General features: G+C 44.6%; 1 protein-coding gene across 1 annotated transcript in view; it reads left to right on the top strand.

Annotated features, from left to right (window-relative positions):
* The first annotated feature begins 349 nt into the window (after positions 1-349).
* The window catches only part of LOC147641898 (uncharacterized), a 38,701-nt gene continuing 24,308 nt past the window's right edge, over positions 350-14,742 (top strand). Inside the window, exons 1-4 of the mRNA XM_086800825.1 lie at positions 350-891; positions 2,746-2,881; positions 3,284-3,365; positions 3,480-3,655. Coding sequence (XP_086656951.1) covers positions 774-891; positions 2,746-2,881; positions 3,284-3,365; positions 3,480-3,655 — 512 coding nt within the window. The 5' untranslated portion in view covers positions 350-773. The remainder of the gene's footprint in view (positions 892-2,745; positions 2,882-3,283; positions 3,366-3,479; positions 3,656-14,742) is intronic.

Genomic DNA, 14,742 nt, shown 5'->3' with positions numbered 1-14,742 from the left:
GTGGAAAGTTCATCTGAAATGTAATGTGTTGGATAGTGCTCGAGATCATAGTCATAAAACTATGATATCATGGTACAGATCAAACTACGAAGTTTGCAAATGAGAAATTGATGTTTTATTTTTTTGAAGAGAGGAAGAAAGTATGTCTACTCATGATACAACTTGAATTTAGCATATGATTGTTACTTACTCACTTTTTCATGTCATGATATTTTTTCTTTGAGAAGTATGATCTGATTGATCATGCCATAGGGATAAGATTGTTCATTCATAGATGTAACTTGAGAAGCATGATCAAATAAATTGATTATGGCACAGGGACAAAATAGATGAAACGATCAAATAAATTGATCATATCGGAGGGACAAAATAGATGAAACTTGAGAAGTTTCATGGAGTTGCCTTGGCAAAGAGGGTCTTTTAAAAGGGCCGAGTGAGGGAAATCCTCTCTCAAACAGCATACTTCAAGGTAGTAAGCCTCTTCTCCACCATCACCCATCATCATCCCCTTTAAAACCTTCAACTTCTCCTTTGAAAACCTTCCCCTTCGTCATCACATCATCGTCCTTCAGCTGCACAGAAAGCAGTAAAATAGTTGCTCTAGAATCGTCTCTCTTTCTTGTACTTCTCGCATGTCGATGGCTGCATCGACTCGTCTCTCCCGTCCGAGCATGACAGATTTATGAAATCCTAGCCTGCTGGAAGGTCTCTGTTTACACACACACACACACACACACACACACACACACAAAGGTTTGTGCTGCTGTTACCCTATGGACAAGAAGAAGGTTCAAGTGCCCCTGGTCTGCCATGGACACTCCAGGCCCATCGTGGACTTGTTCTACAGCCCTACCACGCCGGATGGATTCTTCCTCATCAGCGCCAGCAAAGGTAAGCACCTTTTCCGTTTCTTGTAGATGTGGTTTGGACAGGGCTTTTGTAGCTGAGGATAGTTCTTATGGAGAAGAGCTCAGCCAGGCACATTGAAATCCCATTGTTTTGTTTAAGCGCTGTAAAGATGTCCACGGGTGTGTGATTGGACTCGGCGGGAAAAAGAAACTTTTTTATTTTTCCTTTTTCTCATGAAGATCATCCGCTTACTATACAAAGTCTACAAGAACATCTGCCATGCAGTTAAAAACATGACAAAATGTGGTCATGGCCTCAAACGTGTTCATCACTTCCTCTGAGGTATGCCCTTCTGGAGTTACAAGGAGGACATACAAGAGGGGTGCCTGTGGCCCATCCAAGCTGCCCGTGCATGATGGACATGCAATCTTGTCCTTCCAATTCCCCATCCGTTTTATGGGTTGAGAAATTTGTGTAACCAGCCCAGGTCTGAAAGCTGGCACAAAAACGAGTAAGGTGTCTGATTACTGAAAGCCATACCATTTTATCCACCCTTTTAAATAATCATAAGACTCGAGTTGGACATCCATGCTGCTGCTCCTTAAGTGATATAGGATATACCCTTGATATGAGTAGAGCTATCCTCTGCTTTCTTTGTACATTGTAACATGCAGAAGCTTAGATACTCTTCTTTCAACCCCAAGCACTGCGGAGGAACTCTTGATGCAAGAACATAGTCAAAGAGAGGAGAGAGAGAGATGGCTATATATTCAGTATATTCGTATGGTACCAAAAGGTACATATATTTTGTGGCCTCCGCAAAAAGAAGACATAAAGCCTAATTCTAGACCTCAAGGTTCTCATCCAAGACCTGACTCCAAGTGGGAGTGAGATAAATCACAATGAACCATGCCTCTGCAATGCTTGGCCGATTCAACTGTGTCCAACCTGAGCCTGTTTGAACGTGGCTAGTGCCCTAAACCTAATGTTTATCTGCTGCAAATCAGAGATTAGGCATGTCCATGTGCATGCACATGACATCACTGGAACATGCAGAAGCTTAGTTAGTCTTCTTTCAGCGCATAGGAACTCTTGATGCAAGAACAATCAACATAGACAGAGAGGAGTGAGAGAGATGGCTGTTTATTCGATATATTCATATGGTACAAAAAGGCACATATATTATGTGGCCTTTGGTCTTCCCCAAAAGGAGACATAAAGCCTAATTCTAGACCTCAAGGGTCCTATCCAAGACCTGACTTCAAGTGGGAGTGAGATAAATCACAATGAACCATGATGTGCCTTTTATAGGCCCTTGGCAGCCAGACCATCTGGCCGACTGCTGTTGGCCAGCTCTAGTGGACAACAAAAACACATACACTGCCAACCTGGGGTAAACCTTTGCAATGCCTAACTGTGTCCAACTTAAGTCCGGTTGAGCCTAAACCTAATGTTTATCTGCTGCAAACCAGAGATTAGCCTTGGATTAGGCATGTCCTTGTGCATGCACATGACACATCACAATGCATGTTACGATCATGGTACTCTACTATCAGAAGCACCATGATTGCTCTAGTGTTCCACTGTTCAGTAGTGGTGATGACACCAATGCTTTGAATTTACCATTCACACTTTACCCATATTTGCAGGCTGGGGTTTGGATACAGGTATGTGTCAGGGATGGAACCCACATAGAAGTCACCACATTCCCGCCATCGACCACCACTATATTTCCACTAGCTAGCTGTAGCTTTATGCTTCAGAACAGAAGATTTGATGTGTTTTCAAATGAATGTTACAGATAAGATTTTTTTCTAAGTGCTTGGCAGGCTTTGAAGGTGATAGTTTGTATGTATGGTATTGGATTTGGTCCTTTTTAATGCAAACATATGGCAGATGGAAAGCCAATGCTGAGAAATGGGGAAACAGGAGACTGGATTGGGACATTTGAAGGCCACAAGGGTGCTGTCTGGGGTGCCTGTCTCGACACTCCGGCCTTGCGTGCAGCCACAGCATCAGCTGATTTTAGCTCGTAATGTCACTTCTCTTTCTCACTTGATCTTACATAGTTTCTGTTGCAATTTGAATGAAAATAGAGGTGTTTGGCATGTACATTTTTACTGTCTTTGCAGAGTCTGTAAGCATCAGAATAGATAGTATGTAGAATTAGATCAAAAGAAGACCAGTACAGGAGAGGAAAATTTGAGAATAATGATCAGACAAGGCCTTTTTTTCAATAGAATATACATAAACTGGCTCATTGGCTGCATACATCTCCCAGTTCACCAGTTTGGCACTGGAGATTCCTCTTTAACTCTTGAAGACAGATTACATGACTTTGTCAAGGGACTTAACCCGGTGCTTTGTGTGGATGTCCAAAAGTATAACCCAGATGGTGTGTGCTTTGTACTAATACTCAAAAAGGTTATTTCAGGAGAGTTTGGGATGCATTGACTGGGGATGAGCTTCATTCTTTTGAGCATAAGCACATTGTCCGAACTTGTGCCTTCTCAGATGTGTGTATTTTTCAGTCCTCCGCTCTCTGCCTGTTACTGCCTCGTGAAAATTGAATTATTATGAAATATTTAATGAGACTTTTAACAGATTTGGCTTATGTTTTTTTGCTCCAGAGCACCACTTTCCTGCTCACTGGAGGGTCAGAAAAAGTGCTTCGTATTTTTGATTTGGTGCGTCCAGATGCAGCTCCTACAGAGGTTGAGGGTTCTCCTGGGCTAATAAGAACTGCCGTGTGGCTTCACAGTGATCAATCTTTGCTTAGTTCCTGTAGTGACACAGGGGGAGTGAGGTATGTGCTTTTACTTCCTTCTCGTCTTTGCATCATGTTTTCGTTAGAGACTGAGAGCTAATAAAGGCTGGATATAGAGCCTGCCATACAAGCCTATATGGTGGGCAGGTAAAAATGTCAAGCTGAGTGCACGAAGGAGGGGACAAACCAGTTGTGCTTTTACACGTAGTGTAGGTTTGGTGGGAACGGGTAAAGGAAAAGCTGATTATACATAACTTCCCTGCCCATCCGATGTCCTGCGAGGTTTGCTGGTCCTCCTGCAGGTTATGACTTGGCTGCCTAGTCAGCAACCTTCTCAATGGGATGTAGTGTCTGCGAAGCCCCCCTCCCTCTATCCTTAAGATCCAAGGGCTCCTTTAAGATCTCTGCTTTCCAACTCTCAAGCTGGCATTTTGTCTGTAACCAGCCCTAAGATTTGGGCGTTGTTTTAATTTGATTTGCTTTTTTTTTTGTGTGGTTATCGGGAGTGCATTGATACCAATCCACTGCACAAGACACCCGTATAACCTAGCATTTGCCATGACCATACAGGGAAGAAACAGAGTAACGGACTAGCAGACTGTCAGAGTAGAGTCCATAAAGATAGTGGAAAGGATTTTCATGACAAGAGTCATATCTGCTAGGGACCATGTAAGGATGTTCTGAAATGATCTTATCTTGAGGCAGTAATAGACCTCATATTGAATATGGAGCAGAGGTGGGTCATGACTATGGTGATGCAGGACCCCAACGTTTCACAGATTAACTTTTAAGTCAATGGAGCCAATTTGTGGTGATGGGAGACATTATTTTTATGGAATCCCCCGGTCCGGATGTGAGGGTGGCAGCTAAGTTAGTGGACAGATATCTCTTTGGCACCATGGGATGTGATCAACTCAGATTTTTGTATGCTGATGCATTGTAGACAGCTACCCAAAAAAGTGCATTAAGGCAAGGGTTGGGGTTTGTGAGAGTGATGTAATTATACAGCAAGAGTGGTCCTAATCATTAGACGTGCTCATCTTGAGTTCTCTAGAAGATCTTCAAGCCTTTAAAGGACGTCAGTACAGGAATTCTCCTTGCAAGCAACTGGCTCATGTGGAAGGCCAACTTTCTGTTGTCGATACGGAAACCACAAGGTGAATCCCTTTGGGATAGTGTTTGTAGGAAAACTCAGTGGTACTGCGAGGTGTGAACATGGGCTTATAAGGGCACTTTTTACCTTCTATATTTAAGGGTTTTTTTCCTTGACCACCCAGTGTCACGTGCACACACATGGACATGGCTGATCCAAAGCTAATCCCTGATTTGTAGCAGATAAATAATAGGTTTAGGGAACCTGGTCCTCGCTTACAGGCCAACCAGCTTGGGATGGTCAGTTGGCAGCAGCAGTAGGCAGTCGGCAGCAGATTCTTCTACACGTGTGAGTTGTGGAGTAGGCCAACAGCATCAGAACCAGCCGACTAGCTGACCAGCATGTATTAGGCATAGAATTCATCATTCTCATCTGATCCCCACTATGGGGTGGGTCAGGGGTCAATCTTAGGTCATTAGTCACCCTTTTGGGCAGGCCAAAGGCCATGGAATTGTATAGACATCTACACCTTTTTGTACCATATGAATATACTGAATACCCAGCCGCCTCTCTCTCTTGTCTCTCTATCTCTATTTTCGTTTTGCATCAAGATGTTCCTATCTCAGTGTTTAGGGCTGAAAGAAGACAAAGAGCATGTAACATTGGTATCAGAGCTTCGGGTTGGTTTTTAGATACTTTTGCTGCCCATATCCCACCCACCCTTACTGCATGGCGCATGGATGAAACCATCACCCGTGTCTTGATGTTAAGATGGTGTGATGACCATGCAACATTGTATTAGCATTAGGCTCAACAAGGCTAAGTGTTGAAAGTGCCCTAGAAGAAGTGCATAGGTCCAAGGAGAGTAACTCAGCATGTGTCAAGATCCCCAGAAGCTAGCTGGTGTCAGGCAAACCCAAGGGAAGGGTTTCATGAGAATCGGTAGCCATTTGGGGCTACCAAGGAAATCTTTTATGGAGCAACTTCAAGGGATGAAGATCATCCAAGGGGTGGAGCCGAGGGTGCCATGATTTTCAAGAAGGATTCATGTTTGTGTCTAGGGATAGGGCAAGAAGGCAAGGGGACAAAGTGGAACAGATGTATAGAACGTAGTGGAATAAGAGACAAGGCAAGGTTTTCAATGAAAAGGTTGCTAGGAAGGGAAGGATGACAAGTTTGGGAGTCCACGAGGAGACAAAGTGTTACATTTTATCTCTTTTTCTTAAGCATTGTGATTATGTTTAATCATGTTTAGCATTCATTGATCATGTTAATCCTGTATATGCATGTGTAAGTTTGTACACGTGTGTGGATGCAGATACATGTTTGGTGTGTGTGTACATGTGTATGCATGTTCATGTGCATGTGTTTTTCTCTTACCTTGCTGCAGGTATAGCAGTCTCTCTCTCAAGGTTATTTGTGGGTCAGCCCTGCAAGTACAAGTACTGGCATTGTGACACGTGGCATTGCCACGTGGCATACGTGACGTGGCAGTTGATAGGACTGGCTTCACAAGTGGGCTGCAGCTGACGTGTGGCTGGCCACGAGGCACACTGTAGCACAGGTGGCAGGGCTGCAAGAAAGCGCAGGCGACTGGCTGCTGGTGGCTGACTGCATAGGCAGGTTGCAGGCGCTGCCACGTAGGCAGCTGACGTGGCAGGCGCTGCAGTCGAACTGTACCCAAGCAAGAGAGAGAGAGAGAGAGAGAGAGAGAAGCGAACCTCAAGGCAGCAAGTGCAAGAAAGAGGAGAAGGTGGGCAGCTAGATGCGAAGGCGCCGGGCAGTAAAGAAAAACGCAAAAGCGCTAGGTAGCAAAACGTGGAAGAAAAAAAAAACGCACGAAAAAAGAGCAGCGTGGGATTTTTTTTTGAAAAGGACTTAAACGCCATGTAATTTTTTATTTTAAAAAAAGAGAAAAAAGCTATTCGATAGTCTTTTGGGAAAAGCCTTTGTAATAGATTTTTCTAAGGGGAAAAGCTTAGCCTTTTCCCCCAAACTTGTATAAATAGGGGGCCAAGGCTCTTGTTTCACCACAACACAAGCTGGGTGAAAGATTCAAGGAGATCTCCTCTATGTGGAGCAAGGGGATTTCTTCTCGGAAATTATACAAGGGCTACGCCGATCTCGAGTGATAAATAAATACCTGCGGGGACGCCACGCTTTAGGGCCAATTGGTCTTTTGTGCAGGAGCACTCTAGCTCCCCTTCTTCTTTTTCTTCTTCTTCCAGATTTATTATTCCAGTTCGTAAAGCAATTTAAGTGTGATTAAGTTGATTCTAAACCATGGAAGCAAGGGTCTGAGAAGAAAGCTAAGCCTCAACATTTGCCTCCCATCCACCCAAATTTTCAGCCATACCCCGATTCGTCTTCTTCTTTTCCCCCACCTATCCATGGAAACCCTTTTAATACTTCTCATCCTGGTTACTTTGGCGGAGGCTCTGTCTTTCATTCCATGACAGATGTATCCAACATGGGCATGATTGGGAGCTAAGGTATGTATGGAGGTATGCCAGGAGGTATGTATGGAACTTTTGGTGGTGGTGGAAGTGCTTTTGGTATGCCTAGTATGGGAGGTGGTATGATGGGCAGGGGATCTAATGCTGTGGGTAATTCTTTTCTCAAACCACATCCATATGATAATCTTGTTCAGGGTGAGAAGCCGAAAGATTATAAAGAGGGTGGTGCTGCAGTAAAGTTTGATACTTTTAGTGGTGCAAAGGATCGTTTGAAGGCTCTCACCTTCATTCAACAGTTTGATGCGGCATTTTCTGGTGGTAACTTCATGGAGGCATCTAAGGTACGGAAGGCAGCTTCTTTCCTAAAGGGTAATGCTCTTCAATGGTGGTCGACACTTCTTCATCAGGGTATAGCACCTAGCACTTGGGTGGCATTCAAGCAAACCTTCTCTTCCTTATGGTTGACACCGACTTTTGAGGTGGATGTTATGACAGCTTGGCATCGATTAGATTTCAGAGATTGTAGTAATGTGGAAGAATATAACAAGAAATTTTGGGATGCTTTGCTACTGGTCACATCCTTTAGGCCAGTGTCACTAGTTGAGTAGGTAGAGACATATTGCCTTGGGTTACCCAAGGAGCTTCGTGATTATTGCATTAAAACAAAGTCATTAATATGACTCAAATGATAGAAAATGCTCAGATTGGATATGCCATGCTTACTGGTCAGATGTCAGGATTCAAGGATCAACGTCTCTTTTCCCAGAAAGCATCAAAAGAGGCAAAGGAGTCAAAGGAGACCAAAAATACTGAACCACAAGAGAAAAGGCAATCCAAGAAGAGAAAATTTCAATCCTTTCGTCAAAGAACAGATGAAGAAAAGAAAGAACTTATAGCTACCAACAAATGTTTCTCTTGTGGAGAAGCGGGACATCGGTACTATAGGTGTTTGAAGAGAGCACTTAAAAATGCAGATGACTCACAAGAAGAGCCTACAACAAAGAAACAGAAACCGTCTGCTGGACTAGTACCTGACTTGATAGGGTTGAAGCAAGGGGATGCATCTTCAAAGTTGTGCAGAGCATGGGGAAGACTTCGAGATTAGGAGGTTTTGATCTTTTTTGATCCTAGGGCTCATGCAAATTTCATCACCCCCGAGCTTGCGGCAAAGTTGGGTATCAAACCAGAGGAGATGGATGTGTTACATGAGACTACTTTGGCTTGTCTTGGACATTCGATTGAGGTTACACTGATCATTGGGAAATTGCGTCTCAGTGTGCAGACTTGTCCTGTGCACAGTGTGTGTATCTACCGTGTGTTACACGCATGCAAGACTAGTTTTGAGGCTTGGGGAAGCTTGGAACTAGGCAGGCTGATTGACGAGCTGAGTTAGGGAAATACTAACGAGCGGGCACCCAAGTATGGACGGGCGAGCGCCCAAGTGTGGATGCCCGATGACCGGCCAAGAGCCTATAAAAGGGTGGCCAAGGTTAGTTATTGGGATATAGAGAGTCTCGCGAGTTTGTGAGAGCTCTATGGTCTTGGAGTGTAGACGTGCACTTGCTTTACGCAGCCGAGGCCGGCAGCAGTCTCGAGGCCCGTGAGGGCAGCTTCGTGGCGGTATGGGACGTCGCGAGGAGGAGATTGGTCAGTACGTCATCCTAGTTAGCTCAGCTCGTGGCTCGGTGGGGACAGCCAAGACTGTGGGCTCACCCACGGCCGTCATGGTTGGGAGGTGAGTCAGGCCTGCACCCCCTTGTTGTTTGTTTGTTCGTTTGTTTGTAGGATTCGAGTTTTGAACCAAGATCGATCACGAGGGGATCCGTGGGGATTTGACAGTGGTATCAGAGCATACCTCGTGAACGAGCAAGTCGGTAGGTAGAGAAGAAGAGGTCGAAGAAAGGTATGTGTTAAAAAACTTGCTGTTTTTTCTGTGCATACTGCAGATTTCAGAATAGTATGTGTTTTCCTTCATCAAAGAAACCCATGTTGATGGGGGAGATGGTAGTTTAGTAGGGTCGTTGCTTTGCATGAAGAAGAGGGAAGCACGTTGCTTTTTGGCGCAAGACAGAGAGCGAGAGAAGTGCTGGATCGCTTATAAGCGGGCAGGTTTGTGCGCTGGCGGGAGACGCTATCGACGGCTGGCAGGCAGGCGCAAGTGCCTGTGTAGCCAGGCGGCCAGGCAACCAGGCCCACACAGGCGCCTTGGCCTACGCAGCTAGGCGACTAGCCTAGCACAGGCGCCTAGGCAGCACCGGCCGACGGCTACGCGTGCGTCGCACTCAGGCGCCGGTTTCAGTTGACGACAGCATCCGCCGGATGGAAAGCATGCGCCGACAGCTTCATTCGCCTGCAACCAGCCGACGGCGTTAATCCAGGAGGAGAAAAAAAAAACAAGGAAAGCCAAGTTTTTTTTAGAGCTTTCGTTTTTTTTGGGAGTTTATTTTTTTTAAAAAAAAAAGGTTTATTAAAAGATTTAAAAGTTCCCTCTCCAAGGTTTAAAAGTGTTTATTTTTTTTAAAAGAACTTAGAATATATATATATATATATATATATATATATATATATATATATATATATATATATATATATATATATAAAAGAAAAAAAAACACAAAAGCAAAGAAAAAGCCAAGCATAGCTTTTGGGGGCTTTTAGTTTTTTTTGGGAAACCTTTATAAACCCCCTCAAGTGGGCTTCTTGCCACACATCTCTCAAGTTTTCAAGCTCTCAAGTTCGCTCGCACTTTCATTGTGTAAAGATCGAATTTTCTCTCCACGTACCCTCTTCATGATGTTGACCCAAGAATCAGAGTTGGAGCCTCTTGTGGAACGTGAAGGCTTGCCGGCTACGAAAGGTACCGATGCCGGTCTTTTTGACGATTTTGTGTCAAAATCCAATTTCCAAGAGTTCAAAGTAGCTCTCGAAGCTTCTTCGACGGAACGTCAGGCACAAATCGCAGCCCAGATGTAAGCTTTGCAGAACTTCATCGCTTTATTGACCACTACCCTCTCTACTTTCTCGGGTATGGATACTTTGGCTTTAGCTTTAGGCCCCAACATTACTCCGGAACCGTTCGGGGGCGAGCAAAAGCAGCGAACCAAGGAGATCGTGGACACGTGGCTACATAAGTGGCAAGTTCACTTTCAGTTTCATCCATATGATGATGGAAAGAAGATCTAGTTAGCAGCAGGTTTCCTGTCCGGCAAAGCTTTGCTTTGGTGGAAGGAACTCAATCCTAAGCCAACGACTTGGGCAGAATTCGAAGACGTTTTCAAGAAAGAATTCTTCAAGAAAGAGGATGATTACGATGTTGTTGCCCGGTTTTCAGCTTTGACCATGACCTCGCAGCACCTCACTTATGAGGTCTACCTCCAGAAGTTTCGTGACTTGCAGATGAAAGTTACAAAGATGGATCCCACTACTCTTTTGGGGTTTTTCGTAGCTGGTTTACCCAACTCGTACCGATTATAGGTTAAAAATAACAAATGTAAAACATTGGACGAGGCCATTCATTCAGCTCGTATCTATGATGATACGATGTTCTCTTCCAAGTCGAAACCCGTTACTGAGCAGGGGAACAAGCATAAAAGAAAGTTCTCCGCACCTATGGCTAACACGACGGAAGGAAAGTCTTCGGACCAACCTTACCACAGATCCCGGACATTAGGTCCAAGATTCTTAAGGAGTGTCACGACGCCCCTTCTGCTGGACACCCTGGGGTACACAGGACACTATCGTTAGTGAAACACACTTTCTATTGTAGAAGATTATGTTCTCAAGTGTCAAATTTATCAGGCAAATAAAGCTGAACGCTTTAGACAGGCTGGGTTATTGCATCTTTTGCAAATCCCAGGTAATCAATGGCAAAGAATTTCCATGGATTTTATTACCGGATTGCCAAGAACACATCAAGGCTACGATTCTATTTGGGTTGTGGTAGATCGCTTGACAAAAATGGCTAGATTTTTACCAACCCGGAAGACTATTTACAGCTACGCAATTAGCACGGCAGTTTATCGAGCAATTGTTTAGACTGTACGGGTTACCGCAGGACATAGTCAGTGATAGGGACTCTAAGTTTATGAGTGATTTTTGGAAACTTGTTTTTGAGAAGTTGGAAACAACTTTGAATTTGAGTTCCTCGGATCATCCTCAATCTGATGGCCAGACTGAAAGAGTGAATCAGATTTTGGAGGATATGCTTCGAGCATATGTATCCAAAAGACAGAGTTCATGGGAGGATTATCTTCCTATGTTAGAATTTGCATATAACAGTACTAAGCATACGAGTACAGGTTTTAGTCCTTTTATGCTTATGTATGGTTTTCAACCAAGATCACCTGTTTTACTGTAGGATTCTCAGGACTTCAACATGATGCAGCACGTAATTTTTTGCAAGATATGCAGAAAATGTTACAAGTTGCGAAGGAATCTATTAGAAGTGCTCAAGACCGAGACAGGTTTTATTCTAATAGACATCGTTCACCTAGAGAGTTCTCTGAAGGAACGATAGTGCATTTGCGAGTTCCGAAAGATTCCGAGACTTTACGGACAGGTAGATCTCCAAAATTATCCCCTAGATACTGTGGACCATTTCGTGTTACACGACGGATTGGTTCAGTTGCATATGAATTGGATTTGCCTTCTCATGTGAAAGTCATCCTGTATTTCATGTCAGTAGACTTACGGAAGTACTGGGTGGAGCAGATCAGTTAGTTACTCCTCAAGAAATTATAGATGTCGAGGACATGACATTTGTTCCGCACGAACCTGAAAAGATTCTTGGATTTCGTGAAAGAAGATTGCGTAATACGCTTATCACGGAATACAAGAGCAAGTGGAATGATCGTGTTGAGGAGGACGCTACATGGGAGACATTGACTACTCTTCAGAGAGAGTACCCTGGCTTTTTAGTGAGCTCAAGAGTGAGCTCTTAGAGGAAGGGGAGTATGTCATGTGCACAGTGTGTATCTACTGTGTGCTACATGCATGCAAGACTAGTTTCGAGGCTTGGGGAAACTTGGAACTAGGCAGGCTGATTGACGAGCTGAGTTAGGGAAATACTAACGGGCGGGCACCCAAGTATGGACGGGCGGGTGCCCAAGTGTGGACGCCCGATGACCGGCCAAGAGCCTATAAAAGGGTGGCCAAGGTTAGTTATTGGGATATATAGAGTCTCGCGAGTTTGTGAGAGCTCTATGGTCTTGGAGCCTGGATCTAGTGCAGACGTGCACCTGCTTTACGCAGCCGAGGCCGGCAGCAGTCTCGAGGCCCGCGAGGGCAGCTTCGTGGCGGTATGGGACGTCGCGAGGAGGAGATTGGTCGGTACGTCATCCTAGTTAGCTCAGCTCGTGGCTCGGTGGGGACAGCCAAGACTGTGGGCTCGCCCACGGCTGTCATGGTTGGGAGGTGAGTTAGGCCTGCACCCCCTTGTTGTTTGTTTGTTCGTTTGTTTGCAGGATTCGAGTTTCGAACCAAGATCGATCACGAGGGGATCCGTGGGGATTTGACAAGACTTACACGGACAGAGAGGATGATTTCTACATTGTGCCTTTGGAGGGTTGTCCTTGGTGCCATAAGGTTAAAGCGGTAGTAGATACTTTCAACAGGAAAATCTCTCACTCACAAGAATAAGGAACACACTCTTGATCAAGGTTGCATCCAAATGCAGTTTGGATAGGATCCAAATGTTTGAAACGTTCCAAACGTTAGTGAACGTGGGAGTTTGATTAATGTAGGTTAAAAATTGAAGGGCGAACGCACGTCAACATCACGCTTTTTCTTTTGTTTCTTACGTGCGTGCGGCTCTCTGTGTTCGGCAGCGGGCGCTCGTGGACTGGTCGTGTTGGGCTTCACCGCTTCTCTGGTCGTGATGGTCATGCTCGCTCATTGTAAGTCAGTCTCTCACTCTCTCTCTCTCTCTCTCTCTCTCTCTCTCTCTCTCCCCCCCCCCCCCGCACAAGCCAACCTCTCTCTTTCTCCCTCCTGCACTCGCGCAACTCTCTCCCCGCCACTCTCTCTCTCTCTCTCTCTCTCTCTCTCTCCCCCCGCCACTCTCTCTCTCTCTCTCTCTCTCTCTCTCTCTCTCTCTCTCTCTCGTCCACAAGTCTCTCTCTGCTGCACGTCCCTAGACCCTTACACACAGGCTGAAATTTTATTTTTATTGTGCTTGAATTTTGAAATATATTTTAAAACTTTGGAGTCGCGACTCGTCTTGACATTTCTCCATTTTCTTGATTGCTTTTTGTGCATATGCCATAGATGCCTCGTGCATCGAGTTCCGTATGGGTAAGGCACACCATCATTCAAGGCACACCCAACACCCTAGGTGTCGGTCGCTCCAACACGCGGGTGTGGAAGTGCAAATATTGTGGAGGAATATTTACTAGCACATCCACTCATGTTATTTATCATATTGGCGGCATTGGACCATGTTCATTGATGAATCTTCAAACTTCATATTTCAAAAGTTTATAAGTATATATATCGGGGGCAACGTTCACTACGTTTGGAATCTTTTCAGTACGTTTGGAAAACGTGCTGTACGTATCGTTCACTATGTTTGGAACCACCTTGCCCTTGATGTAAAGCTTAAAGGGGAATCTATTCTTGTTGTATCGGCCTCGGTCATTTCTTGTTTAATAAAGAAACATCTTTCTATTTACTTAGTGTTTGTTAAAGAGAATCAAGATACCACAGATTCTAAACTATCTTAGTTGGACAAGGAAAGATTGGACTTTCTCAGAAGTTTTCAAGATTGTTTTTCAGAGGCTTTGCCAGGAGAGTTGCCGTCTGCTAGGCCTGAGGATCATGGGATTGATTTGATTCCTAGAAGTTCACCACCGAATAAACCCCTCTATAGGGTGAGTGCAGCCCAACAAGAAGAAATTATGAGCCAAGTGCGTGATCTGTTGGACAAAGGGTTGATTCAGCCGAGCTCTTCGCCCTATTGTTCACCAGTGCTTTTGGTACAAAAGAAAGATGGTTCTTGGCGGATGTGCATTGATTACAGGGCACTGAATAAGATTACCATCAAGAACAGATTCCCTATACCACGAATCGATGATATTTTGGATCGGTTACAGGGAGCAGCTTACTTCAGTCGCATTGATCTGAAGAGTGGATATCATCAAATTTGCATCAAGCCAGAAGATGTGCACAAGACAGCTTTCAGGACAACTTTTGGACTTTACGAGTTTTTGGTCATGCCTTTTGGTCTTACAAATGCTCCAGCAACCTTCAACAGGATGATGGATCGGATTTTTCGACCTCTTCAGTTACCGGATCATTGGAGGATTCATAATGCATTCCATGTGAGTCTTCTTAGACCTTTCAGAGGTGAGGTGCCTACAGATCAGGTTGATGAGCCGCAACCAGAGGTAGAAGAACTTGAAGAGATTCTTCAACCGGAACAGATTTTGGCACATAAAGAAAGAAAAGTCAGAGGAAAAGTTTCACGTCGATATTTGGTGAAGTTTGTGAACTATTCACCTATGGATTCGAAGTGGATGGAGGAGGGTGACTTGGCAGATTCATCGAGGATACTACAACTTTATCTCGAGGCTTTTGGTTTG

This window comes from Cibotium barometz, chromosome 1 (genome assembly GCF_041138505.1).
Source record: "Cibotium barometz isolate CiBa-2024 chromosome 1, ASM4113850v1, whole genome shotgun sequence".
NCBI classification, from domain to species: Eukaryota; Viridiplantae; Streptophyta; class Polypodiopsida; order Cyatheales; family Cibotiaceae; genus Cibotium; species Cibotium barometz.
This window is presented reverse-complemented; position numbering and strand designations above follow the sequence as displayed.